This window comes from Neoarius graeffei, chromosome 4 (assembly GCF_027579695.1).
Source record: "Neoarius graeffei isolate fNeoGra1 chromosome 4, fNeoGra1.pri, whole genome shotgun sequence".
In the NCBI taxonomy this organism is placed as follows: domain Eukaryota; kingdom Metazoa; phylum Chordata; class Actinopteri; order Siluriformes; family Ariidae; genus Neoarius; species Neoarius graeffei.
Window position 1 is genome coordinate 101,306,857 of NC_083572.1, and position 27,416 is coordinate 101,334,272.

General features: G+C 43.1%; 1 protein-coding gene across 1 annotated transcript in view; it reads left to right on the forward strand.

Annotated features, from left to right (window-relative positions):
- The window catches only part of LOC132885417 (zinc finger protein 501-like), a 35,926-nt gene extending 20,255 nt beyond the window's left edge, over positions 1 to 15,671 (forward strand). The window contains exon 2 of the mRNA XM_060920077.1: positions 12,997 to 15,671. Coding sequence (XP_060776060.1) covers positions 13,003 to 14,196 — 1,194 coding nt within the window. The 5' untranslated portion in view covers positions 12,997 to 13,002 and the 3' untranslated portion in view covers positions 14,197 to 15,671. The remainder of the gene's footprint in view (positions 1 to 12,996) is intronic.
- The last annotated feature ends 11,745 nt before the right edge of the window (positions 15,672 to 27,416 follow it).

Sequence of the window (27,416 nt, forward strand, 5' to 3'; positions counted from 1 at the left end):
GAGGTCTCATACAGACTTGAGTTCCCACCTCACAGCTGCATAGCTCCTACATTTCATGTGTCATGCCTAAAACCTGCTATCCATGGTCCTTTATCTGGAAATGCTCCCACCCTTCCCTAAGCCTAGAAGGGGAACCCATCTACCAGGTAAATAAAATCCTAGACTCTGGACACAGAAGAGGCCAGCTTGAGTGCGTGGTAGATTGGGAAGGCTATGGACCAGAGGAATGAAGCTGGGTGAGAGCCAAGAACATTTTGGGCCCTTTCCTGACACAGGAGTTCCATATTCAATATCCCCAACACGCCTGCACCAAGGGGAAGAGGGTGTCCAAAGAAGAATGTAGCTCCTTGGGGGGGGTTCTGTCAGTAATGGCGTTGAGAGTGACTGCTCGAAACAGACAACAAACATGGCTTCTCAAAACTACAACGCTGAAGAACCACAGTGCCCTCTATCACCTGCTTATTAATTACACTTGGCTCTTGTTCACTAATCATCAGTCCTGCTACTTAAACCTCTCTCATACTCCCATAGTCGAAGTATTGTTCAGAGTTTACTCCTGTCGTACCAAGCCATTTTCTTTCTGCCTGTCTTTTGTTTTTTCGACCCTCATTCTCATTTTCACCTCTTCATTCTTTAGTCCTGCTTGCTTTGCTCTGTTGTTCACCGATCGATTGACCCTCGTCTGCTCTTTGACTACGATTCTCATCTAGTGTTTTGGCTTCGTTTCCAGTTTGCATCTGCTCTCCTCTGCACATACATCCATAAGTGCATTCACCCTAACATCTAGTCTAACGGATTAACATGAGGTGACTATCTTTTCTATTGATGTGTAGATCAATCAGATGTAACTTTTCATAGAATTTTGGTTCTCAACTTCTAGATGTACTTGCATTCTGGCAAACAGAGATGCTGGGTTCTGTTGCTTTTGCCAGTTTTTTTTTTTCCCCTTTCCTGCCTTTGTAGGCATCGCTGCTTTTCGAATGTACCTTGCAGCGCTGACTCATTATTGGAATGAGACAAAATGGTTGACAGAGCATGCCTATGACCCTGCATTAATAGTGTATTGTGATTGGTCAACATGTGTTACTTTCATTGTAAGTTGGCAACACTCATTAGGGCACACTTTATTTTCTGTGGCAGAATGTACGTGTTGGGTGCTTGGAAAGTTGTGAGCAGGGTGCATATAAATTTGGGCATGGTGCTGGTATTTGAGGGCAGGGTGCACGTTCTGGAGAGCAGGGTGTGGCGCCCTGGTAAAATAAACTACCTGGAACACTGAGTAGGACTCCAGAATTGGGATGTGTAGATCTTGAGCACCTGTACACTAATGCTCTCAGGGCCAGCTGCTTCGGCTGGATGGAGTCTACACAGTTCTCTCCTGATTTGTCTTCAGTGATTTATGGTCGATGATGCCTGTGGACCAGTCATGAACAGGAGAGGAGGGAGGGGGGCACCAGCAGGTAAGGTTGAAGAATGAAGTGATTTTGATACTCACAATCACCTGAGAAGAGAGGTGGGAAAAAAAGTAGCTTCATGCCAGGGCATTGATGGAAGTATCCAAAGGAGGGAGGGGAGCATTGGGTGCCATGGAGGTCCTGGTGGGGCTGCAGGTCTTGATTGAGCTGAGGCCTACTGTCAAATCTGTTGAACAGGTTAAACTCCTTGGCCTTCCCTATTTCTCCATCGGTCTCCTGGCTGCTGGATTTAAGGCCAGTGATTGTCTTCATAGCCCTCCACACTTCCCTGATGTTGTTCTGTTGCAACCTTTGCTCCAGTTTCCTCCTGTGACTTGTCCCACCCTTCCTTTATCTTCACTGACAGCTGTTTCTGTATCCTTCTCACCACCCCCCACCCCCCCCCCCCACCCCCCCGGTCACCTGACCTGAATGCCTCCTCCTTGTTCAGAAGGGCTTTGATGTCTTTAGTAACCTGTGGCATCTTGTTTGGGAAGCAGTGTATAGGTTTTAAAGGTACAGTGTTTTCAAAACAAGTTGATGTTCTCCATGACAGTGTGTGATTATCAGTGTCCTCACCATGCATCTCACTGATGCCCCTTTTCCACCAACAGGGAACGGATTCCTTTCTGGTTTGTGCCCCAAATGTTGAACCATCCAGAGCATTGTGACCAAAAATAAATTAGTTCAGAACCTGAAACGTTGTTCCCAGCTGGAACCAAAATCTAGCTGGTTTGTCCAGCATCAACTGTGACAATGTCAAAGGGCATGTCATTACTTTGGAGAGGAACCAGACTATAGCAATGGAAAACATAATGGAAAAGGATACATCTTCAGGAAAAAAAATGGAATGAAAAGAAATATTTGCAATAACGGACCAAGTACTTGCAGGTAATCAGTGTGCTCTGCCATCTTGCCATTGCTGTCTTCTTCCATTGTGTGTTGTGTAATGCTATCCATTCATAATGCATCCTTGATTACAATGGTTCTGCTCAAAACTGGTGAAAACGTGGGCCGGTTCACTAGCTGGCACCAATATTCAAAGTATCCTGAACGGAATCTGTTCCAAAACTTGTTCCCGGTTGTGTCACAGTCCGGTCCGGTCCAGTCCATCCATGCCTTAGATCGTGGGACTTCCACGCCGGCTCCAGGCCGGATCCAGGACAGGAATTCAGGCCTGCCTTGCTGAAGGCCATTTCCTGAAGCGACACTCCCACACCTGCTACCACTCCTCTCCCATCAGCCAGGGCTTTTTAAGAACTGTTTGGAGCTACTCCACTTGCCAGACTGTCTCTTGTAGACTTTCCTCGCCTCGCTACAGTTGATTGGTATTGTGTCTTCTTGATTCCCCCTGCCTGAATTTCTTCTCGCTTTTCTGTCCAGTTTTTTTGTCCCTGTTTTCATTTGCCTGTTCTTTTGAATTGTGTCTTTTGCTACCTCTGCCTGGATTTCCCTTGTCCCTGTGTTCATCAGTGTTTGTGAAGATTTTTCTGTCCTGTTTTTTGTCCCTGATTAGCGTCTACCTGCTTCTGTGTTTTTGACTTCTTGACCTGTTTTTTGACTACTGATTTTTGCCTGACCCCTACTGTACCATTTGCTTTTCTGCTATCTACTTCATTAAAGAAGTTTTCTCTTTACACCTTCTGTTTTCTGAGTCTGGTCTTGGATTCTCACTTCACCTCAGCTTGCCACTCCTGACAGCACAGTCTGGCCAACATGGACCCAGCAGATTTCGCCCAGCTAAGAGCAGCGGTGTAGAAACAGGAAGCTCTCCTTGGGACCCACCTACCGCTCCTCCAGCTCCTGCTTCAGCCCTCTTCAGAGAGCCAAGACTTCCCGCCCCACAACCATATGATGGAGAACCAGGTACCTGCAGATCATTTTTATCTCAATGCTCGCTAACCCTTGAGCTTCAACAACTGGCCTTCCCTACAGAGCTTTCCCGAGTGGCCTACACCATCACTCTCCTCACTGACAAAGCTAGGGAGTGGGGAACAGCTATGTGGGTCACCAATGCACCATGCTGCGCCAGCTTCAAGGATTTCACAGAGGAGATGAGGTGAACCTTTGATCGCTCTCTGTCTGGCAGAGAGGTAGCAAGAGAAATCATGGGGCTGCGGCAGGGTGCCCGATCTGCTTTTGACTATGCAATTGAGTTTTGTATTTTGGCGGCATCTTGTGGCTGGAATGAGAGTGCCTTGTTTGATGCATTTTTGAACGGGCTGTCAGACTCCATCAAGGATCAGCTGGTCTCACGAGAACTGCCACCTGATCTCCCCGGTCTCATGGACCTTGCCAGTCGTATTGACTCCCAGATCAGACAGCGGGTGAAAGAGAGAACTTGGACTAGTTTTGCTCCCCCTCAACCTCCCATTCCTTCCGCTGAGCCAATGCAGGTAGACAGAGTCCGCATCTCACCTGAGAAACGACAGCGCCGTCGGGATATGAGGGCATGTTTTTATTGCGGACAGCTGGGGCACTTCTGCCAATCTTGCCCTTTAAAAGGAAGAGCCCACCAGTGAGTTTAGGGGCCCTGGTGGGCAATGTCCAGAATCAGCCTGTTACCGATTGACCGCTACTCCCAGTGGCCATTATCCATGGCAATCAGCCCTACAACCTCCAGGCACTCATTGATTCAAGGGCTGACAGAAACCTGATCTGCTCGATCACTGCCAAGCGCCTGGGGATTCCACTAATGGCTCTGAACCCATCCCTCACTGTCCTGACCCTTAATGGTATTGGTCTGACCACCATCACCCATAGAACAGCTCTGGTCACCTTAAGAATTTCTGACAACCACTCTGAATCCATCCAGTTTCTTTGTCATGAGTAATCCCCATGTGCCCATAGTTCTTGGTCTGCCCTGGCTAACTCTACATAACCCCCATGTCAACTGGACACCATTTTAGGATGGAGTCAATTCTTTTTATTGTCATGCCTGAGACCTGCCCTCCCTCATGCCGAGTTGCCCCAGCCCACCATTGATGAATATCCTGACCTCTCTAATGTGCCTCCCAAGTATAATGACTTAAAACCTGCGTTCAGCAAGTCTCAAGCTGTTTCTCTTCCTCCCCCTAGGCCCTATGACTGTGGAATTGATCTTCTCCCTGGGACTGCACCACCCAAGAGGCGACTTTACTCTCTCTCTCTCTCTCTCTCTCTCTCTCTCTCTCTCTCTCCCTCTCTCTCTCTCTCTCCTTCTGAAAGGCAAGCCATGGATAAATACATCACCGAGTCCTTAGCAGCTGGAATTATTCGTCCATCCTCTTCTCCTGCAGGGGCAGGATTCTTTTTTTGTGGAGAAGGAGGATAAATCCTTGCGCCTTTGCATTGATTACCGTGGGCTGAATGACCTCACCATCAAGAACTGTTACCCCCTACCTCTCATGTCGACGGCGTTTGAGTTACTCCAGGGAGCCCAGATTTTCACCAAGCTAGACCTGCGTAATGCTTACCACCTCGTGAGGGTCAGGGAAGGGGACGAATGGAAGACAGCATTCAACACCCCCACGGGCCACTACGAATATCTCATGGTTCCGTTCGGCCTGACTAACGCTCCCGCAGTTTTCCAGGCCCTCGCTAATGATGTCCTGAGGGACTACCTTAACCTTTTTGTTTATCTGGACGATATATTGATTTTTTTTTCCCCCGCTCCCTTGATGAACACTGCATCCACATCGGGCAGGTCCTTCAGCGACTCCTGGAAAATAAACTCTTTGTTAAGGCAGAGAAATGTGAGTTCCATAGAAGTTCTGTTTCCTTCCTGGGTTTCATTATCTCCCCCACACAGATTCAGATGGACCCCCTGAAACTCAAGGCAGTTGCTGATTGGCCCACCCTGTCGTCTCGGTGAGAACTCCAGCAGTTTCTTGGGTTTGCGAATTTCTACAGGCGATTCATCAGGAACTTTAGTACGGTGGCTAGGCCTCTCACGGCTCTAACTTCCACCAAAGTCCCTTTCAGTTGAGAGGAAGGGGCTGAGAAGGCACTCTCCGAGCTCAAATGAAGGTTCACATCAGCACCTATACTCGCCATTCCAAATCCTGTCCTGGCAGTTTGTGGTTGAGGTCAATGCTTCGGAGTCAGGGGTTGGGGCCATATTGTCCCAAAGATCGGCTAGTAACAACAAGCTTCATCCTTGCTCTTTCTTCTCTCGTTGGCTTTCCCCCTCTGAGAGCAACTATGATGTTGGCAATAGGGAACTGTTGGCCGTTAAACTGGCCTTGGAAGAATTGAGACATTGGTCGGAGGGGTCAGACCTTCCCTTCATTGTATGGACAGATCACAAGAACCTCGAATACCTCATGACTGCCAAGTGCCTCAATTCTCGTCAGGCCCGATGGTCTCTCTTGCTTCAAGTTCACACTTTCCTTCTGCCCAGGTTCTAAGAACGGTAAGCCCGATGCCTTGTCCAGAATGTTTTCTCTCCTCCAGGAGGAATTGACCTCTCCTGAGACCATCTTTCTTCCACGGTGCCTGGTGGGGGCCACTCTGTTAGAGGTGGAAACCCTGGTCCAGAAGGCCCATGAGCAGGGCCCAGTAATGCACCTCTTAACTATCTTTTTGTTCCTGTTTCTGTGTGGGCACAGGTGTTGCAGTGGGGTCATGGCTCCAGAATGGCATGCCACCCAGGAGCAACCCGGACTCTGGCACTCATCTGACAACAATTTTGGTGGCCATCCATCAAGGAGGACGTCCAGAGGTTTGTGGCAGCTTGCGACATCTGCACCAGGAACAAGACTGGCAACAGACCCCCTGCCGGCCTGCTGAGACCCCTTCCTGTTCCCCACCGGCCCTGGTCACACATAGCCCTGGATTCGTCACAGGACTCCCCAATTCAGGTGGCAATACTTGTATCCTCACTGTTGTCGACTGTTTTTCTAAAGCTGTTCATTTTATCCCTCTGCCCAAGCTTCCCACCGCCAGTGAGACCACCGAATTGCTGATACTCCATGTTTTCCGTCTGCGTGGACTCCCCTCAGACATCGTATCAGACCGTGGACCCCAGTTCTCTGCCCAAATCTGGAAGGCTTTCTGTAACTTTATTGGTGCTTCTCGCAGTCTGTCTTCAGGTTTTCATCCTCAGACCAATGGACAGATGGAACGGGCCAACCAGGAGCTGGAAGTGGCTCTCAGGTGCATGGTGTCCAAGGATGCTGCCTCCTGGAGCAAGACCCTTCCTTGGATAGAGTACACTCACAACTCCTTACCCACCTCTGTGACAGGTCTTCCCCCTTCCAGTGCTCTCTGGGTTACCAGCCACCACTTTTCCCCATTCAAGAAGAAGTTGTTACTGTGCCCTCTGCCCAGATGTTTGTGCGCCACTGCAGGAGAACATGGGCATTAACCAGGAAAAAGCTCTTATGTTCTGTCAAGATGTTTAAAGAACAAGCTGACAAACACTGCTCGGCAGCTCTCATCTATCAGGTGGGGCAGCGGGTAATGCTCTCCACTTGCCACTTGCCCCTCAAGACGGTTTCCCGCAAATTGGCTCACATGTTCATAGGACCTTTCCCCATTTCCAAGGTAATTAATCCTTGCTCTGTAAGACTGTCTCTGCCTGTAACCATGCACCGTATTCACCCAACTTTCCATGTCTCCCAAGTCAAACCCCTTGTCTCCAGTTCCCTGTCCCCACCCTCCAAACCCCCTCCTCCTCCCAGGTTCATAGATGGTGGCAAAGTCTTCACTGTCAGGAGGTTGTTGAAGGTACGACGCCGAGGCAGAGGACTCCAGTACCTGGTTGATTGGGAGGGGTTTGGTCCTAAGGAGAGGAGCTGGGTTCTTGCCAGGTTCATCATGGATCCCACCCTCATCACAGACTTCCACCAACAACACCCTGACGCACTTTCTAAGGCGCCTGGAGGCACCCATTGAAGGGGGGGGGTACTGTCACAGTCTGGTCCAGTCCATCCATACCTTAGATTGTGGGACTTCTAGGCCGGATCCAGGACAGGAATTCAGTCCTGCCTTCCTGAAGGCCATTTCCTGAAGCGGCACTCCCACACCTGCGACTACTCCTCTCCCATCAGCCAGGGCTTTTTAAGAACTGTTTGGAGCTACTCCATTTGCCAGACTGTCTCTTGTAGATTTTCCTCACCTTGCTACAGCTCACTGGTATTGTGTCTTCTTAATTCCCCCTGCCTGAATTTCTCCTTGTCTTTGTGTTCATCAGTTTTTGTGAAGATTTTTTTGTCCCTAATTGTGTCTACCTGTTCCTCTGTGTTTTTGACCTCCTGGCCTGTTTTTTGACTACCAATTTTTGCCTGAACCCTACTGTACCTTTGCCGTTCTGCCATCTACTTCATTAAAGAAGTTTTCTCTTTACACTGCCTGTTTTCTGAGTCTGCTCTTGAGTTCTCACTTCACCTCAGCTTGCCACTCCTGACAGGTTGGTCAAAAAGGGGTAAAGGAGCATCCCAGTCTGTTGTCTCTAAACAGTCCTGCAGAGCTGCACTGGCCTCCTTCGACAACCTTTTCATGGACCTGACTGGCTGGCTGCCTCTTCACAGGTGGCTTGTACAGGGGAAAAGACATGCACCAGGTTGTGGTCAGTTCTCCCAAGAAGTGTGATAGCTGTATGACTGTATGCTTCTATAATATTAGTATACAGTAAATCCAGTGTCTTATTCTCTCTGATGGGACAGTTCACATACTGGGTGAAAAATGAGGAGTGTGTTGTTTGAACCATTCCCATTTAGTCAAACCTGACATTTCCCAACAGTTTCTTAAGTCTGAGTTTGATTTCCTAGCAAAAAAAAAAAAAAAAAATCTATATTTTTCAAAAGGTTATTCTTGCATTTCCAGATAGGGTGAAGGATAAATTCTTAGGCTATCTATACAATGAAAAGGACAACAAGATTACACAATCTTGGACCTGACTGATTTTTGGCATCAACATTGATAAATGTCTGTGATTTCCAATAATTGATATCAGCTAATACCCACCACACCCCTCAAAAAATTACATTCAAATAGAAATGTCTGAAATTATTGTGGCTAGAACAAATGTTCAGGCAGGCCTAAGTGTGCATTAAAAATATTTTGAGCTATAATAATAATAATAATAATAATAATAATCATAAATTTTATTTAAAAGCGCCTTTCAAAACACCCAAGGTCACGTCACCAAAAAACATGCAGTGCAATTAACAAGAGAGCTCTGCGAGCACAATATCCCCTGCTGGCAACTACAGTTAGGTCCATATATATTTGGACACTGGCACAAATTTTGTTTTTTTACCTGTTTACTGAAACATATTCAAGTTATAGTTGTATAATGGACATAGACATAAAGTCCAGACTTTCAGCTTTCATTTGAGGGTATCCACATTAAAATTGGATGAAGGGTTTAGGAGTTTCAGCTCCTTAACATGTGCCACCCTGTTTTTAAAGGGACCAAAAGTAATTGGACAATTGACTCAAAGGCTATTTCATGGGCAGGTGTGGGAAATTCCTTCGTTATGTCATTCTCAATTAAGCAAATAAAAGGCCTGGAGTTGATTTGAGGTGTGGTGCTTGCATTTGGAAGATTTTGCTGTGAAGAAAACATGCAGTCAAAGGAGCTCTCCATGCAGGTGAAACAAGCCATCCTTAAGCTGTGAAAACAGAAAAAACCCATCCGAGAAGTTGCTACAATATTAGGAGTGGCAAAATCTACAGTTTGGTACATCCTGAGAAAGAAAGAAAGAAAGAAAGAAAGCACTGGTGAACTCATCAATGCAAAAAGACCTGGACACTCACAGAAGACAACAGTAATGGATGATCACAGAATAATTTCCATGGTGAAGAGAAACCCCTTCACAACAGCCAACCAAGTGAACAACACTCTCCAGGAGGTAGGCGTATCAATATCCAAATCTACCATAAAGAGAAGACTGTATGAAAGTAAATACAGAGGGTTCACTGCACGGTGCAAGCCACTCATAAGCCTCAAGAATAAAAAGGCTAGATTGAACTTTGCTAAAAAACATCTAAAAAAGCCAGCACAGTTCTGGAAGAACATTCTTTGGACAGATGAAACCAAGATCAACCTCTACCAGAATGATGGGAAAAAAAAGGATGGCAAAGGCATGGTACAGCTCATGATCCAAGCATACCACATCATCTGTAAAACACGGCGGAGGCAGTGTGATGGCTTGGGCATGCATGGCTGCCAGTGGCACTGGGTCACTAGTGTTTATTGATGATGTGACACAGCACATCCACAAATTGATGTCATGGAGACAGGCAGTGATTGCAGCAGGATGAAGTGAGGCTGTGGGTTTGGTGGACATGTAAAGCTGGGTATCATCAGCATAGCAGTGAAACTGAACACCATGTTGTCTAAGGATACTGCCAAGTGGAAGGAGATGGATGATAAATAGTAGAGCCCTTAGAACAGAGCCCTGAGGAATCCCCTTTGCAACAGGAGAGCTCTCTGACTTACAGCTCATTATTTGTATGAACTGTGTCCTGTCAGAGAAATAGGAAATGAACCACTGATGAATACTGCCATCGACTTCAATGCTGGCTAGATGCTTGAGAAGGAGCCGATGAGAGATGATGACGAAGGCTGCACTGAGATCCAGGAAGATAAGTATGGAAAAAAGTCCAGCGTCAGCCGCACAGAGGAGTTCATTGGTTATCTTGACCAAGGTGGTTTCTGTGCTGTGTTTAGGATGAAAACCAGATTGAAATGGCTTCAAGAGGTCATTGCGGTTTAAGGGATCCTGGAGTTGAGATGCCACTATCCTCTCAATAACTTTTAGATATAAATGGACTATAGACACAACAGAAGTACTTTATAATTAGGCATATGTATTCTCATACTTAAATGCTTTCCATTCTGTTAGAGCATTGCCATTAAAAGACAAAACGTGTATCAGACAAGAATGAAATACCAAAATGTTCAATGTACTCTTACTGAAAAACTCCCCAGAGAAAGTGAGTGTGTGATCTAGCAGGCAGAGCTTGTGAGATCTGCAAAGAGAAATGCACACAAACACACCGCGGTAATTGAACTTGGAGTGAAAGCTGTGAGGTGGGACAGACCCGTTTCTGTTGAGTCAGTTTGATTTTGTTGCATCTTTGAAAGTACGATGAAAAGCACAGACAAAAGTACCAAGTTCAGCTAAAATTCTGCCTGTCTCCCAAGTCTGCCTCCATACCCTCACACACACCATGTTCTCCATGTGCAAACACATTGTATACATAGGTTAGTTAAAAAATGTCACGGTTGACACGCCAGCATTAGCTTTGCATTTTCATCTCATTGTAGGTAGATTAGCCTGTTACTTCAAATGATGCTTAGCTTGCACTCTCAGTTGAATTTGTGTGTGAGGACTTGTATCATGTGAGCGGCAGTTAATATCCTGCATATGCATTAAATAATTTGCTTGTGATCGTGTTCTGTCGCTAGTGCGATAAAACATAAGTCTGATGCCAAAGGATGCCAGCTAGCTTAGTAACTTTGTAAACTTCTTTGTAAATATACGCAAGGAGTGTATTTTTCTTGTAAACGCAAAAGGCCTATCTAATATAACTTATACCACCAGGTGTTGCCTGCTCCTCACAACAGTCTTGAGGCACCAGTCCCCCATTTGCTGTTACTTGTATCATTATGATGTTGCATACTCCATAGAAGTAATTGTTGTAACCCTAACTTGGGTGGCTAAAGGGTTGCTAGCACTTGCCTTTTGCCAAATTATTGTTGTTGTTGTTGTTGTTAACAAAATCTAACCATAATTTTTAAAGTATAGGTTCCTCATTTCATAGAGGAAATATGAGACACCAAAATATTCATATTTTACTTCAGCTTACTGCTGAAATAAAATATACATTAACTCTCAAACCCACTTAGATAAGTTCAGTGGCCTCCTCGTTGCTCACGAAGAAAATGAAATTTTACAGGAGAATTTTAAAGTAGTTGCTCTTCAAAATCACAAGGTCTGTCAATATAATTGTGCCAAGAGGCACTTTTTAATCCAGTATAAAATAGACATTTCAAAATGGCTGGTTTCTCGACATAGAGTGAATGTTTGTAATAGTGTCATGCAATGATATGATCACATGAGAGTTTTCCTGAATGGGTGGAACAAAACTTTATTTGAAACAATTCTTGGAGATTCAGCTTGAAGAAGAACTCCTGGGAAAGCAAACCTCACTGACGATTACACCAGGTATTATCCTCCACTGGCTGAAAGGCCCGAAGGGGAATTATGTCGTGGAGATGTCTGTCTGTCCGTCCGTCTGTCTAGGGAAGGGTACTCACCTTCTGAAATCAACTCCTCTCACAATTTTTGGAGGAATTTCACGAAACTGGGCAGGATTCTTTGTTATATGTTGGTACGGTAATATGCATATTGTAATTTTGTTCAACTTGGTCACATTTTACCAGAGGTACAGCCTTTGATGAACAAAATTATAATTTGACAATTTCACAAGAGTGTGTTTTCCTTCTAAAATCAACTCCTCTCACAATTTTGGGAGGAAGTTCACGAAACATGACAATAGGCATTATGTTGGTAGTAGGCATATTGTAATTTCGTTCAATTTGGTCACGTTTTACCAGAGTTAAAGCCCTTGATTGATTAACAAAATTATAATTTGACAATTTCATGAGTGTGTGTTCTTTCTGAAATCAACTTCTCTCACGATTTGTGGAGCAATTTCACCAAACTTCGCAAAAGGCTTTGTTATATGACAGTTATATGCATATTGAAATTTCATTTAATTTGGGTAAATTTTACCAGAGTTATAAACTTGAGTATTAACAAACTTGTACTTTTGGCAATTTCATCAAGGTGTGTTTGCTTTCTGAAATCAACTTCCTTCACAATTTTTAATATCCCCGCTGGCTGAAATGCCACTTAAAAAAGTTCTCTCTTTAAGCTGGCATATTCACAGTCACTTGGCTTTACTACTTTGTAAAATTTGAGATTTTTGTTTATTAATACTTTATTATCCCCTACTGACCGAAAGGCCCAAAGGGAGATTATGTCGTGGTGATGTCCATCCGTCCGTCCGTCCCGGGAAGGGTACTCTCCTTCTGAAATCAACTCTCTCAATTTTTGGAGGAATTTCAGGAAACTTGACAGGATTCTTTGTCATATGTTGGTAATACACATATTGCAATTTCGTTCCATTCAGTCGCATTTTACCAGAGTTATGACATAGTTGCCAGCAGGGGATATTGTGCTCTAAGAGCACTCTTGCCATCTTGGTTGGTCGATCACTCCTGGGGATGGTAACGGTGACCTTGAGTTTCCTCCAATTGTTCACCATCTGTCTGTATGTGGATTGGTGGAGTTCAACTTCTTTAAAGATTTTGTTACCTTTTCTAGCCTATTGAGTCTCAACAGCCTTCTTTCTGAAGTGTTTAGAAATTTGCTTGTTAGTTTCCACGGGACTATACGTAGGCCTTAACCAAATTTGCACACAGAATTATGACAAGAATTTAATCTGATATGGTCAAGTTTCTTGGATTACAAAAGTTTTGTTGATTTTCACATTTTATGTGAAAAGCTTACCAAGCTAATTGTTTATCCTTTTTCTGTTCTAGGAATAAATGCCTAATTGCAAGTCTTCATCTGTTTGTAATTCTGCAAACATGCCAGGAGAACCCACTATGATGAACTCACAAGAGATTAATTATAATAATTTGGTATCTGCAAGAATCTCCAGTGGTCAGCCAACTTCATCTGGTCCTCACCACATGAGCAAACAAAGGCAGAAGATAATTTACCACTGCTCTGAGTGTGGGAAAAGCTTTAGTAATGGAGGAAATCTCAAAATGCACCAACGTACCCACACAGGAGAGAAGCCGTATAATTGCTTCCAGTGTGGTAAGAGTTTTACTCAGCGAGGACATTTCATGCAACACCAGAGGATTCACACAGGAGAAAGGCCGTACCACTGCTCGCAGTGTGGAAAATGTTTTATTAGTGGAGGATGTCTCAAAAAACACCAGCTCATTCACACAGGAGAGAAACCATATCACTGCTCACAGTGTGGAAAAAGCTTTAGGCAAAGAGGAACTCTCACAAAACACCAGCAGATTCACACAGGAGAGAAACCATATCACTGCTCACAGTGTGGAAAAAGCTTTAGTCTCCTAGGATCTCTCAAAACACACCAGCGCATTCATACAGGAGAGAAACCATATCGCTGCTCACAGTGTGGAAAAAGCTTTATTGATGGAGGAACTCTCAAAAAACACGAGCGCATTCACAGAGAAGTGAAGCCGTATTACTGCTTACAGTGTGGGAAGAGTTTTACCCGTGTGGACACCCTCCAACAACACCAACGCATTCACACGGGAGAGAAGCCATATCGCTGCTCACAGTGTGGGAAGAGTTTTTCTGAGAGAGGATATTTCATGAAACACCAGCGGATTCACACAGGAGAAAAGCCGTATCACTGTTCACAGTGTGGAAAAAGCTTTAGTTGTGGAGAATATCTCAAAACGCACCAACTCACCCACACAGGAGAGAAGCCGTATCACTGCTCTCAGTGTGGAAAAAGCTTTAGGCAGATAGGAAGCTTCAAAATACACCAACGAACCCACACAGGAGAGAAGCCGTATCACTGCTCTCAGTGTGGAAAAAGCTTTAGACAGATAGGAAGTTTAAAAATACACCAGCGCATTCATACAGGAGTGAAGCCGTATTCCTGCTCGCATTGTGGTTTGTGCTTCAGTTATTCAAGTGCACTTAAGAAACACAAGTGCATAACAGTGGAGCTGTCCATCAGTAACACATGAACTTGTTGAGCCAAAAAAAAATTATTATTATTATTATTATAATTCAGGGTGTAATGATGCATAATTAGTTTTGATTCACGGTACTGGCTTCATGATTCAATTCAAATTGGTTATTTTGGAAAAAATTTGAATGAAGAAAAATTGACTGAAAAGACTGCTTTATTATTTCCGAATAATAAACCATGCAAAGCATTTTTTTCTGCATAAAAGACAAAAATTGCTATGAAAAGAGGTTTAATATTGTCAACAAAATGTGCTAAACTTTCACCATATCATCAAAATGAATAAATACTTTTATAAATTCTCTCAAAATCTGATTGAATAAACAATGTCTCTAATTGGGGAAAAGGATCTTCTGAGACATAATAAGCAACATAATAGCATAAATAGCAGTACCAAAGGCATCATTTTAATCAGAAATAGAGCTCCAAAGTCAGGTAAAATGCCTGTATGTCGCAAACTGATTTGTGAATGATGCCTTTCATATCGCTCCTGATCTTGACTTGATATTTTGAAAAAGACTGAATGTTTGATTGGGTAAGCACCGGTAATTCATCACGAAGGACTCTGGTACACAGCAAGTCCTGATTTACTCATCTATGTCTTTTCCTGTAATTTGTAACCAAGTATTGTAATTAGTGAGTCTCATTTAAAGTAGTTAATTTTGGGTTAAATGGGATCTGTGAACCATTTGGGAAAAACATCTCGTTCTTACAATTGGTGGAGGTTTTTTGATATTCCTGAAAATGCTTGTCCAAGTAATAAATGATGAATGCTTCCTGATACCTTCAGATAGCTGTGAATTAAAGGTAAATTTCTTTTTATTGAGCAAAAATGCAGATTTGACCACACAGATGAATGTTTGTGGGGCAAAAATTATGATTGAAAAGTTGCTTGACTGGGCGGCATGGTGGTGTAGTGGTTAGCACAGTCACCTCACAGCAAGAACGTTCTGAGTTCGAGTTCAAGCCCAGTGGCTGATGGGGGCCTTTCTGTGTGGACTTTGCATGTTCTCCACATGTCTGCGTGGGTTTCCTCCAGGTGCTTCAGTTTCCCCCCACAGTCCCCACATACAAGACATGCAGGTTAGGCTAATTGGTGGCTCAAAATTGACCGTAGGTGTGAATGAGAGTGTGAATGGTTGTTTGTCTCTCTGTGTCAGCCCTGTGATGATCTGGCAACTTGTCCAGAGTGTACCCTGCCTCTCGCCCATAGTCAGCTGGGATAGGGTCTAGCTTGCCCGCGACCCTGCACAGGATATTTGGTTATGGATAAAGGATGGATGGAAGTTGCTTGGCTTCCACGACACTAATGACACCAAAGAGCTGAAGTAATTCTCACATTAATAATGTAACAAGTTTGAGACAAGGGAAAATTTGTGATTGAGAAATCTACAATTTCCATAGAAGCTCTGTAGTAACATTTAAATCTGGGATCTTTTTGTGAATCATTTACAGTACCAGTCAAAAGTTTGGACACACCTTCTAATTTGTTTATTTTTATTAATTAAAAGGCACTTCATGTCTTAAAGTAATGAAGGACTGTCGTTTCTCTTTACTTACTTGAGCAGTTTTTGACATAATATGGATTACTACAGTTGTGGAAGCCAGATATTTACTGTGTTTTGATTTACTGTTTGATGAGCTCAAACATAATAAGGTGGCAAGAAATTCCACTAATTAACTTTTGAGAAGACCCACCTGTTAATTGAAAAGCATTCCAGATGAGTACCTCATAGAGCTTGTTAAGATAATGCCAATAGTGTGCAAAGCATCATCAAGGTAAACGCTAGCTACTTTGAAGAATCTAAAATCTGAATTTTTTTTCTACACATTTGTTGTTTACCACATAATTCTAAATATGTTCCATATGTTATTTCAGAGTTTTGATGTCTTCAGTATTGTATTGTTCTACAATGTGGAAAATAGTCCAAATTGACTACTTTCACATTACCCATAATGCTTTGCATCCTGGGGGATAACCAAAATGTAAACAAACTAAAATAACACGCCGTCACACACTGACAGTAATCTTTCAAATTTAAATCTCCCTAAAACCTTCAAAGACATGTCAAAACTGTCAGGGATTGGGTAGGAGAGAGAGATGTAAGTGCAGAAGATAGTGGTTTTATTAATAGAAGTAAATGCAGGCAAACAATCCAAAACGGCAAGCAGGAATCAACAACATGAAAACAAGCAAATGGTTGGGCAAGGCACAAACAGAATATCACAGGCAAGGATGAAAGCGCGAACAGAAATCAGGAAACTGGGAGATAAACACAGGAAAATAAGGCTTGGTAATGTGTACAATCGTAACACAGTGCTTTGCACTGAGTGTGCATTGTAAGTCTTTTTATAGGCATGCTGATGTGTCTTAATCCTGTGCAGCTGTGCCTTGTTAAAATCACGTGAGTGAGAGTCTGCTCGGCGCATGCGCAGTCCGGAGTGCACCAAAGCGTGCAGGTGTGACAGAAACCCCCCAGAGAGCTCCCTCTGGGAGCATAAATCCATCCTTCCTGGCCCCAGGAATGAGGGCCTGATGCTGGATGCAATGCCATCAGCGTGTCGCTCTGAGTCAATGTGACACCAGATCCTTGGCTCAGGTGGGTGCTTGGGCTCAGGACAGGACTTGGACTCTGGGCTGGATGTGGGCTTAGGACTTGGACTCTGGGCTGGATACGGGCTTGAGCTCTGGACATGACTTGGGCTTAGGACTGAACATTGGCTTGCATAGTGGACTAGTCATGGGCTTCTAGCTGGATGTAGGCTCAAGTTCTGGACTGGACTTGGGCTCAAGCTCTGGACATGACTTTGACTCTAGACTGGATTCAGGAATGGGCTCGAGCTCTGTCTGTACATTGTACCAGTCTTGGTCAGGACCCAGCAGTAAGATGATGATGTCTTCATAGCCGGCTGAGGCAGAAACCACCTTGTCCTCTGGTTCTGGCACTGGCTCTGACTCTGGTGCTGGTTCTGGCACTGACTCTTGCACTGATCCTAGCTTTGGCTCTTGCTCCAACTTAGGCTCTTGCTCTAACAGTGGTGCTGGTTCAGGCATTGGCTCTGGCTCTGACACAGGCTCTGGCTCTTGCTCTGGTTCAGGCGCTGGCTCTGACGCAGGATCCAGCTCTTGCACTGGTTCTGGCTTTGGCTCTGATGCAGGCTCCAGCTCTTGCACTGGCTCAGGCTCAGGGAATGACTGGAACAGGCTGTGGGATTGGCTGTGGAGCGACAGCCTCTGAAAGGAGCGCTGGAGCAATGGCCTCCTCTGCTGCTGCTGCCGCCTCAGCCTCAGACGTGATAGCCCCCTCCCAAAAAAAATTTAATGGGGGTTCTCCTTCTCTAAAGATTCCTAGATAAACCCAGAGCATGGCTAGAAAAGTTTGTGAGCTCTGAAGGCATGGGTATTCTACTCTTCTGAGGTACTTTGCCTATCGGCATGCTCATCCACTAAGCCAAGTGAGCATACAGCTTACCCAGATAGGTTCTGGAGGCTTGGACTCTTCCAGGTCTGCATAAACGAAGACATACTGCAGGCTGAATCCCCTAGGGTGATATACTTCATCTTAGGGTGCTGGGATGTCTATTCCAGTATGCCGCCAGAATAACGAGGCTAGGGGCTGAGATACAGAAACCCGGAATCAGCATGGAATGGCAAACTGGAGCAATTCTGCTACATCTATGGTTAGGCAAAGTATTCTGGCAGGGATTGGGTAGGAGATGGATGTAAGCGCAGAAGATAGTAGTTTTATTAATAGAAGTAAACCCAGGCAAACAATCCAAAACGGTGAACAGGAATCATAAACATGAAAACAAGCGAATCAGGAAACCGGGAGATAAACACAGGAAAATAAGGCTTGGTAATGTGTACAATTGTAACGCAATACTTCACACTGAGTGTGCATTGAAAGTCTTTTTATAGGCACGCTGATGCAACTTAAGCCTGTGCAGGTGTGCCTTGTTAATGGCATGTGTATGAGAGTCCGCTCTGCACATGTACAGTCCAGAGCGCGCACAAGAGTCCTTCTGGTGCATGCGCTAAAGCACGCAGGTCTGACCAAAAACGAAACCAAAGCTTAAAGGAATCTGCAAAGCCTTTTCTGTGGACTTCGAGAACTCATCAATCGATAAAAAGCGCTTTAAATATCGTATCGAATGCTTTGTACATCTCTACTTCAGGTGGCAGTCAGCAGCATTCTTCATCTGTCAACATGGGTGTTCCAACAATTACTTACCTTCAGAAGTTAAAACATTGGCAGAAGAGCTGAGAAAGATCGACACTGATCATAGAAGAATCCACAGTGAAATAATTTTTGCTGGGTACTGGTTACGATGAGAGAGCCATAAGAAAATACAAAATGCTTTATGCATAGGAATTCACTCAGTCAAGTAAGTACACAGCAGAATTGTCAAACTTCTTTTTAAGTTTAAATTGATTCTGATTTTCCTAGAGCTCATATGGTACCAGATTACGACAATCTTTGGGCAATTAGAGGAAGCTGTTTGGACTACAGGGTCAAATGTTACATTCGATCTTAAAGTACATGTAAGCTTACTTACATCATTTGCTCTTTGCTTTGGGAGTTGATCCTTCAATAAAATTGTCCTTTTCAGTTCTTTGACTTGTCCTTGTTTTTTGGTTTTCACACTTTTTATGACTAAACACAAAGACAGTGGGGTTATAGGCTTTGTGACTTGGATCATCAGACTTTATTCCACCACTGAAGTGTCAGAATATAGTCATGCATTGTCCGTCAGTGTAAAATTTTGTCGGCGAATTCTGTCTAGCCATGCTCTTTGATGCTTAGCCTCTTTAGGTATTCTGTAAAACTTTTAAATCAGGAAAAGTCATTTTTCCCCATGTGAATTCAAAGAAATTACTTAGGTTATCTGACTTGGTAAACAAATATAGCGCCTGGTTACCCCCCCAGGCGCAAAGCATTATGGGTATGTGAAAGTAGTCAATAGGAGAAAAACCTATGAAGGAGTAGGTGTCCCCCAGCTTTGCACTGGTGATGGGTGTCCTGGTAAATGGCATCAATATAAAGGATAACTTGTGTAGTAATAGATTTTTTAGACACATGATTCATTGCCCTGCAACTAATTGTAGCAAACACTATTGGAAAAGTAATTTTGGAAACATTAATTGAGAATTGATTTGGACTGAGAAGAACAAATCCTTTTTTAACAATAAAGTTAATGAAGTGCATTTTAAAATTGTACATTTATTGTATCCAAAAAAACACTTTCTTAAATATAAATAAAACTTATCTTTCTGAAATTATACATTTATTTTATGAACATGTATTTGATCCGTAAGACTGTAGGATTATTTTATACCTCAAGATTACTCTTTAGATTTTCAGCATGTGTTAGGATTTCTGTTTCTGTGGCCACAGTTATCTTTGTGCCAGGCTTTTTGTGAGATATGAGTCAGTAGGTCAGACTGTGAAATGTATCTTTGTTAGCCAGTTTACAAAGTTAGTACTTGCTCATTCCAATATTTTATGGACATCACATGTGCGCGTACACACACACACCTCCATTAGATTGCTACAAATATTTTTTCTAAGATCATGGAGAAATTATGTTGGATTACTTAGGCTGAATTTATCATTTTCTACTTAGGAAGTTTCTGACACAAGGCTCAATTAAGCTGAGCGTAGGAACAATGTAGGAGTTAAATATTTAGAGGATCTTGTGTGTCACCATTTTGTGTTTTTTCACCACTGATTATCATTGTAAAAACAGTGTGTTGAACACAGACTTGCCATTGTGCAATTAAAACCGTAAGATGTCATATGGTGGGAAATACAAGCAGGTCAGTTTTATTTCAAGTTCAGTGGAAGTTCTGCTTTAGCCAATGGGAAGCCTGCATTGGGCAGGCAGTCACAAGTCTGTGTTCAAACAAAAAAGTCCTTTTACAATGGTTTTAAGAGGAGCTGCCATTTTGTTTTGAGGCGGTTCAAAGGTGGGTCCCTTGTACCAGGACAGAGTTTAGAAATTACTGGTAGAAGATTAGATTTCAGTGTATATCCTAGATTTTGCTCAGTGCTGAAATTGTGTTTTAAACAATAAAGGAACTTCAAGGTGATTTCTTTTGTGTATGTGGATTTTTTTTTTGGCTACTTTTGAGGTTCAGACTGCCATGACAGGACTAAGATTAATGTACAGTGCTGTGAAAAAATATTTCCTGCTCCCTGCTGATTTCTTCCATTTTTACATATTTGCCTCATTTAAATGTTTTAGGTCACCCAACGAAGTCTAATATAAGATAAAGATGACGTAAGCAAACACAAAATGCAGCTTTTAAATGATCGCTCCATTTAATAAAAGTAAAGGGTTACTCAAAACCTGTATCACCCATGTGAAAAAGTAATTGCTTCCTTAAACCTCATAACTGGTTGGGCCACCCTTGGCGGCAACAACTGTCATTTAAATGTTTGCGATAACTTGCTTTGAGTCTTTTACATTGCTGTGGAGGAATTTTTGCCCACACTTCTTTGCAGATTTGTTTCAATTCCGCCCCATTGGAGGGTTTTTGAGCATAAACTGCCCACTTAAGGTCTTCCCACAGCATCTCAATTGGATTCAAGCCATTCCAAAACCTAAATTTTACTTCTTTTGAGCCATTCAGAGGTGGACTTTCTTGGCTGCTTCGGATCATTGTTCTGTTGCATAACCCAGCTGTGCTTGAGCTTTGGGTCACAAACTGATGGGTGAACATTCTCCTTCAGGATTTTCTGGTAGAGAGCAGTATTCATGGTTCCATCAATTATGACAAGTCATCCAGGTCCTGAAGCAGAAAAGCAGCCCCAGACCATCACACTACCACCACCATATTTGACTGTTGGTATGATATTCTTATTTTGGAATGCTGTGTTAGCCTTACGCCAGATGTACCGGGACCCAGATCTTCCAATAAGTTCTATTTTTGACTCATCAGTCCACAAAATATTATCCCAAAAGTCTTGGGGGGGGGTTCATCAAGATGCTTTTTTTGGCAAATGTGAGAGGAGCCTTCGTGTTCTTTTTGGTCACCAGCGTTTTGCACTTTGCGACTTTCCCATGGATTCCATTTTTGCCCAGTGCCTTCATTATAGTAGAATCATGAACACTGACCTTAACTGAGGCAAGTGAGACCTGCAGTTCTTTAGATGTTCGTCAGGGTTCTTTTGTGACCTCCTGGATCAGTCATTGAAATGCTCTTGGTTGAATTTTGGATGGCCAGCCACTCTTGGGAAGGTTTGCCATTGTTCCATGTTTTTTTCCATTTGTAGATAATGGCTCTTACAGTAGTGAAGTGGTTAGCACTGTCACCTCACAACAATAAGGTTCTAGGTTTGAGCCCCTTGGTCAGTGGAGGCCTTTCTGTGTGGAGTTTGCATGTTCTCCCCGTGGCTGCATGGGTTTTCTCTGGGTGCTCCGGTTTCCAAACCCACTTATCCTCCTTTGAAAGTGCCTCACCCTCAGCTCTAGACAGGTGTCTTCAGAATACTGGTTCTGACAAAGGTGTTGCATTTCTATGACCTTATTATACTCCATTACTCCCCTCTCTATGATAGCAATCAAAACTGCATGGAAAAATGAACTGGGGATAAAGATCCCCAATGAGACTTGGGAAGAGAGTCCTAAAGGGGTTAATGCTTGCTCTATCAGCTCGAGACACTGTCTCATTCAGTTTCGTATCATCCATAGGCTCCACTACTCAGAATCAAAGTGCCACAAAATATTTCCAGATATCTCCTCACAATGTGATGAATGCAATATAACAGAGGCAAACCTCCTCCACTGCTTTGCTGTCTGTCCTAGTATAGATTGTGGGCAAAAATTTTCAAAACAGTCTCTGATGTTCTTATGATTCACATTGATCCTGACTGTCTTAATTGTGTTGGGAGCTTCAGAATCCACATTGGTATTGAGACGAGCACAAAAGGAAGCTTCTTTCATATGGCTTGATTCCAGCCAAAAAAACTGATTTTGACATTGACACATGGCAAGCTACCTCTAGTAAAACATACTTAACAAAAAAAAAGAAAAGCAACTCTTCCTTGCTGTCACTGTCACCCATTGTGTACTGCTCTGGGTGTGCACACAAACAGCATAAAACCGCTACATTTTCCCATGAAAACCAACAACTGATAGTCTGGATTATAGTTGTGGTGTGACTTCCAGATTGGAACTAAATTCAGGTATAGTTATTAGTTATCGGTGTTGTGGGACCGGGGCATAAAACAGCACTCGATATTCCCTACTACAGGCACCTAAAATTAAATTATAAAATAATATTATGGGCGGCACGGTGGTGTAGTGGTTAGTGCTGTCGCCTCACAGCAAGAAGGTCCTGGGTTCGAGCCCCGTGGCCGGCAAGGGCCTTTCTGTGCGGAGTTTGCATGTTCTCCCCGTGTCCGCGTGGGTTTCCTCCGGGTGCTCCGGTTTCCCCCACAGTCCAAAGACATGCAGGTTAGGTTAACTGGTGACTCTAAATTGACCGTAGGTGTGAATGTGAGTGTGAATGGTTGTCTATGTGTCAGCCCTGTGATGACCTGGCGACTTGTCCAGGGTGTACCCTGCCTTTCGCCTGTAGTCAGCTGGGATAGGCTCCAGCTTGCCTGCGACTCTGTAGAACAGGATAAAGCAGCTAGAGATGATGAGATGAGATTAATAATATTATGACACTTGTGTACCATCCCCTTGTAACTTTCGTCATCTTTTTCAAAATAATTATTTTCAAGAATGCGCGCTACTGCAGAGAATATTATAGTCAGTGTGGACGCATATGATGTCACACATGAAGCACCGCTGACCTATAAATCACTGCGATCTAATGGACAAACTTTTAGTGATGTTAGGAATAGAAATCAGATGTAAAAAAAAAAATTCGAATCCATTTTTCATTTATCAGTGAACTTTACAACCTATTTGAGCATATCACACACAGAAAACACGGGATTTTATGATGCCTTTTTTTTTTAAGACTAGCACTTTAAATCTTATTTTATATGGCAAGTTTTATACCCACAAATGCAAATGGTCTGAAATGAAACCCAATATTCACCAGTTCAAGAATGAAATGAAACTTCATGTTACTTTGAAACACAAGGACTAACATCTTTTAAATATGTACCACTTTTTCTTTTCTTTTTAAAAAAAAAACTTTCCTATTACTAATTGTAATTCTCATGCTTTTGTGCATTTTTGTATGATCAATTAGAGTACAGAAGAGATGCTTCAGTTTTATTATTTCAATAAAAGTCATGTATCTGGGTGGAACTGAAATTATCAGACGAATGGTGAGACAGTACATAATTCCACCTTTAATTTTCTTAAAGGAGGACAGAGAGAAAACACTTATCTAGCCCATCCGGATGGAAATAGTCATAAGGTAGCACCTGTAAAATCAGAAAATCCCTCAGGACCTCATGTAATTTTAATCCTGTCTGAATAGAGATTTTGATAACAAAAACACTTTGTTCTCTGTAACGAACACCTTATATAATTTGGCCAGCTCATTACATTAGCTACATATAATAAGATTAGCTAAGTGGCTATATTTACATACCCTAAGCTGAACAAGTTATCTGAGGATTTATTGGTGACATATGTGTAGAGGTTTTAACATTGTTGCATTGCCAGGGAGTTTTCCGAATAATAAATATGTAGATTTGACAATGTCTGTAATGACTTAACATCTACAGGGCTCGAAATTCGCAGTGGTCCGGTCGCCCGAGGCAACTTAATTTGCCATTTGGCGGGTAATTCCTGTCACTAGCCAGCCCGGCTGGCAAGTTGAAAATAAAAAAGATATATGAAGCGAAGATTCAGACGCACCGTCAACTAAAGCCGCCACATATTAAAGGAATACTCCGGAGTGAAATTCTTTCTAGGTCTATTTTCGCATTATTGGGAGTGCATACATTGAGTTGCTACCACAATCACGTCAATCGGATGTGTTTTGAGAAAATCCTGGATGGGCTCTGCACTCGACTTTTACAGAATACTCCGGAGTGAAATGCTTTCTACTGTAGGTCTATTTTCGCATTATTGGGAATGCATACGTTGAGTTGCTACCACAATCATGTCAATCGTGTTAGCGCTTTCCGGTTGAGATCGCAAAAAAACGAATTTTCTCAAAACACATCCGATTGACGTTGTAAGTGCCAGTATTAGTATAACAGTAATGGTATTAGAAATGTGTTTCCACTAGGTACCTGTAGGTGGCAGTAGTCATTGAGACTTGGTTAATTACTGTGTGTTAGAAAGTCATGAGCAATAGGCATGATCAGGAGACGAGAACCACTGGTTTTTGCTTGGGGGAGACGGATGGGATGGGCAGAGATGGCAGGAAGTGACGCAGGGGGTGAGGTGGAGATGGGGGGAGAGGATGCGGGAGAATTGAACAGCGAGGACGGTTGGCAAGTAAAAGGAAAAGAAAATAGAAGGCAAGACAGAAATAAAAGAAAGAAATATAATTCGGAAGATTTTTGGGATTCTGATGTGGATAGTGTTATCAGTGTGGCTGCGAGTAAAGTGGAAGAGTTTAAGGTAAAGCTTCAGTTTGATTCTCCCGGTTCTGTCAACCCATTGAAGCTGTCTAAAGCCCTGTATGATAGTGTAGGAGAGGTGAATGTCAAACCTCTTAATGATGGTAATTTACTGATTACATGCAAGGACTTTCAGCAGCGAGAACGTGTGATTAAGGCCCTGTCCACACGGCAACGGATTCAGGTGACTCCGATACAATAGCTTATCGTTTAGGCCTGGCGTCCACACGGCACCGGCGTTTTGGGTGCCCAAAACGCAATCTTTTTGAGAACGGGTTCCAGAGTGGAAAGATCTGGCAACGTTGCCGTTGTGAAGTCGTCTGGATGAGTAGAATGGATTTGTTTACGATGACGTCACAACCACATGACTGTGAGTGCTTCACGCCTGGTAGAAGTGTAACGAATATCACCAGGATATCACCAGGAAAAAGCCTTACAGAGCACTAGTGAGAGTGAAACACGAGCTTGGATATTATTATTATTATTATTATTATTATTATTATGTTCAGTGTTAGTTCACAGTAGTAATGCAAGAAGCAGAATAGTGACAGTAATAGTGAAGCAAAAACATGCAATTGTACAAACACTGCAGCTCTACAGCAAAATATTCATTTATGAAATGGTCTGATTCTTAACACCAGTAGTGCCAATGATCTTCTCATTGCGATGCGATGCGAGTTGTCAACAAATCCTATAACTTGGTTCATGAAACGCGCTTACAAAATATTTTCACTGTGAATATTTATTGTGTAATGGTGCAAAGTGAGAGAGAGAGAGAGAGAGAGACTCTGCCCTTAGGGCAGAGTCAATCCCGCCAGCAAAAATAGGGAAAAAAAGGAGCGATCTCACCTCTTCAGATGTTGGTTTAAGTCCGACAATACATTCCTCAAAAAGGGCGTAGAGGAGCAAATTAATCCATCAACGTGTAGCATTCAATTTATTCCGGACCATTAAAGACGCCGCCTTCCGTGTAGAATCATATGTCATCCTCACCGCCATATTGGATAGGTCAAAGCAGAGAATAAAGATTCATGCGCTGCCTTTAACTGTACCAACAGGTTTACCGTCCAAACGAGATCACATGGGATTACCTTTCACAGGTGAGAAACAACAAATTAATCCATCAACATGTAGTATTCAATTTATTCCGGACCATTAAAGACGCCGCCTTCCGCGTAGAATCATACGTCATCCTCGCCGCCATATTGGATAGGTCAAAGCGGAGAATAAAGATTAGCTGTGTTTAACTGTACCAACAGGTTTGCCGTCCAAACGAGATCACATGGGATTACCTTTCACAGGTGAGACTGGAAAAATACTTTTCATTGTATTTGGTCATTATAATGTAATTTTACGAACAGATTTTCCTGACTTTGTGGCTAATATGAAGTCTCGCGCATAATAGTTTATGCACATGCATCCTTACTTCTATTGTTCTGGTGTCTCCGAAGGGACTGTCTTACAGCGCCCCTAGAGGTGTGGCATGTGTATTGCATCGTTTTCAGCAAGCGTTGCGTTGCCATATGGACCTGATATTTTACTGATCGTTGCCCATTTGGATGCGATATATTTTTAAATAACATCTCGTTGCCGTTGTCGTGTGGATGTAGCCTAAGTTAACATCTTTAGGTGGAAAGAAAATGAAATGTTCTCCCTGGGAAAGAAAGCGAACAGTGCAAGGAGTAATTACAGGGGTACCAACTGATATATCAACTGATGACTTGCTAAGTAATGTGACAGGGGCTAATGTTGTTAAGGCCAGAAGATTGCTTTATAATAAAGATGGGGCTAAGCATGACAGTCTGTCTGTACTATTACAATTCAATGAGCAGGTGTTACCATACCGAGTTAAGGTTGGGTACTTAAGTTACCCAGTGAGACTGTACATCCCGCCACCATTAAGGTGCTACAAATGTCAAAAGTTTGGGCATGTTGCAGCGGTATGCAGAGGTAGGCAGCAATGTGGCAAGTGTGGGGGCGAGAATCACGACTACGGCAAATGCTGTGAGGGCACAAAAGCCAAGTGTTGCAATTGTGGGGGTGAGCATAACGCAGCATATAAAGGATGTGAGGCTCACAAACGAGCAGCTCAGGTACAGAGGGTTAAAGTGGAGGAGAAGCTCACATACGCTGAGGCTACCAAAAGAGTTAATAGATCTGTGCAGAAAGACAACACTGTGGTACAACAGCAGCTGATAAGAAGAGTGGTTGAACAGGGCCCAAGTCGTAATTATTATAACGCAAAGGAACGATGTGCAACTGATATGATAAACGTGGGAGTAGACAAAGTAAAGTTTGTGGCCTTTCTTGCATATGTAATTAATTGCTTAGCCAAATCTGAAAGTAGAACAGAGAGAATTGAAATCATCATAAGAGCAGCAGAGAAATACCTTAATATGGGGAAAGTATCTCTAGAATTGATAGTTGAAACACTTAATGTGGGGATTCCAGACACTCAGACATCATGTACTAGTTCTTAATGGTCTTTATGATTTTGCAATGGAATGCCCGTAGCCTTTGCTCCAATGGGCAAGAGTTTAAGAGTTTTGTGGATGAAATGACTGAGAAACCACATGTTATTTGTGTACAAGAAACCTGGCTCAAACCACAGCGAGATTTTATTATGTATGGATATGTTGCTATTCGAAGAGACAGGGAAGGGGGTATGGGAGGTGGT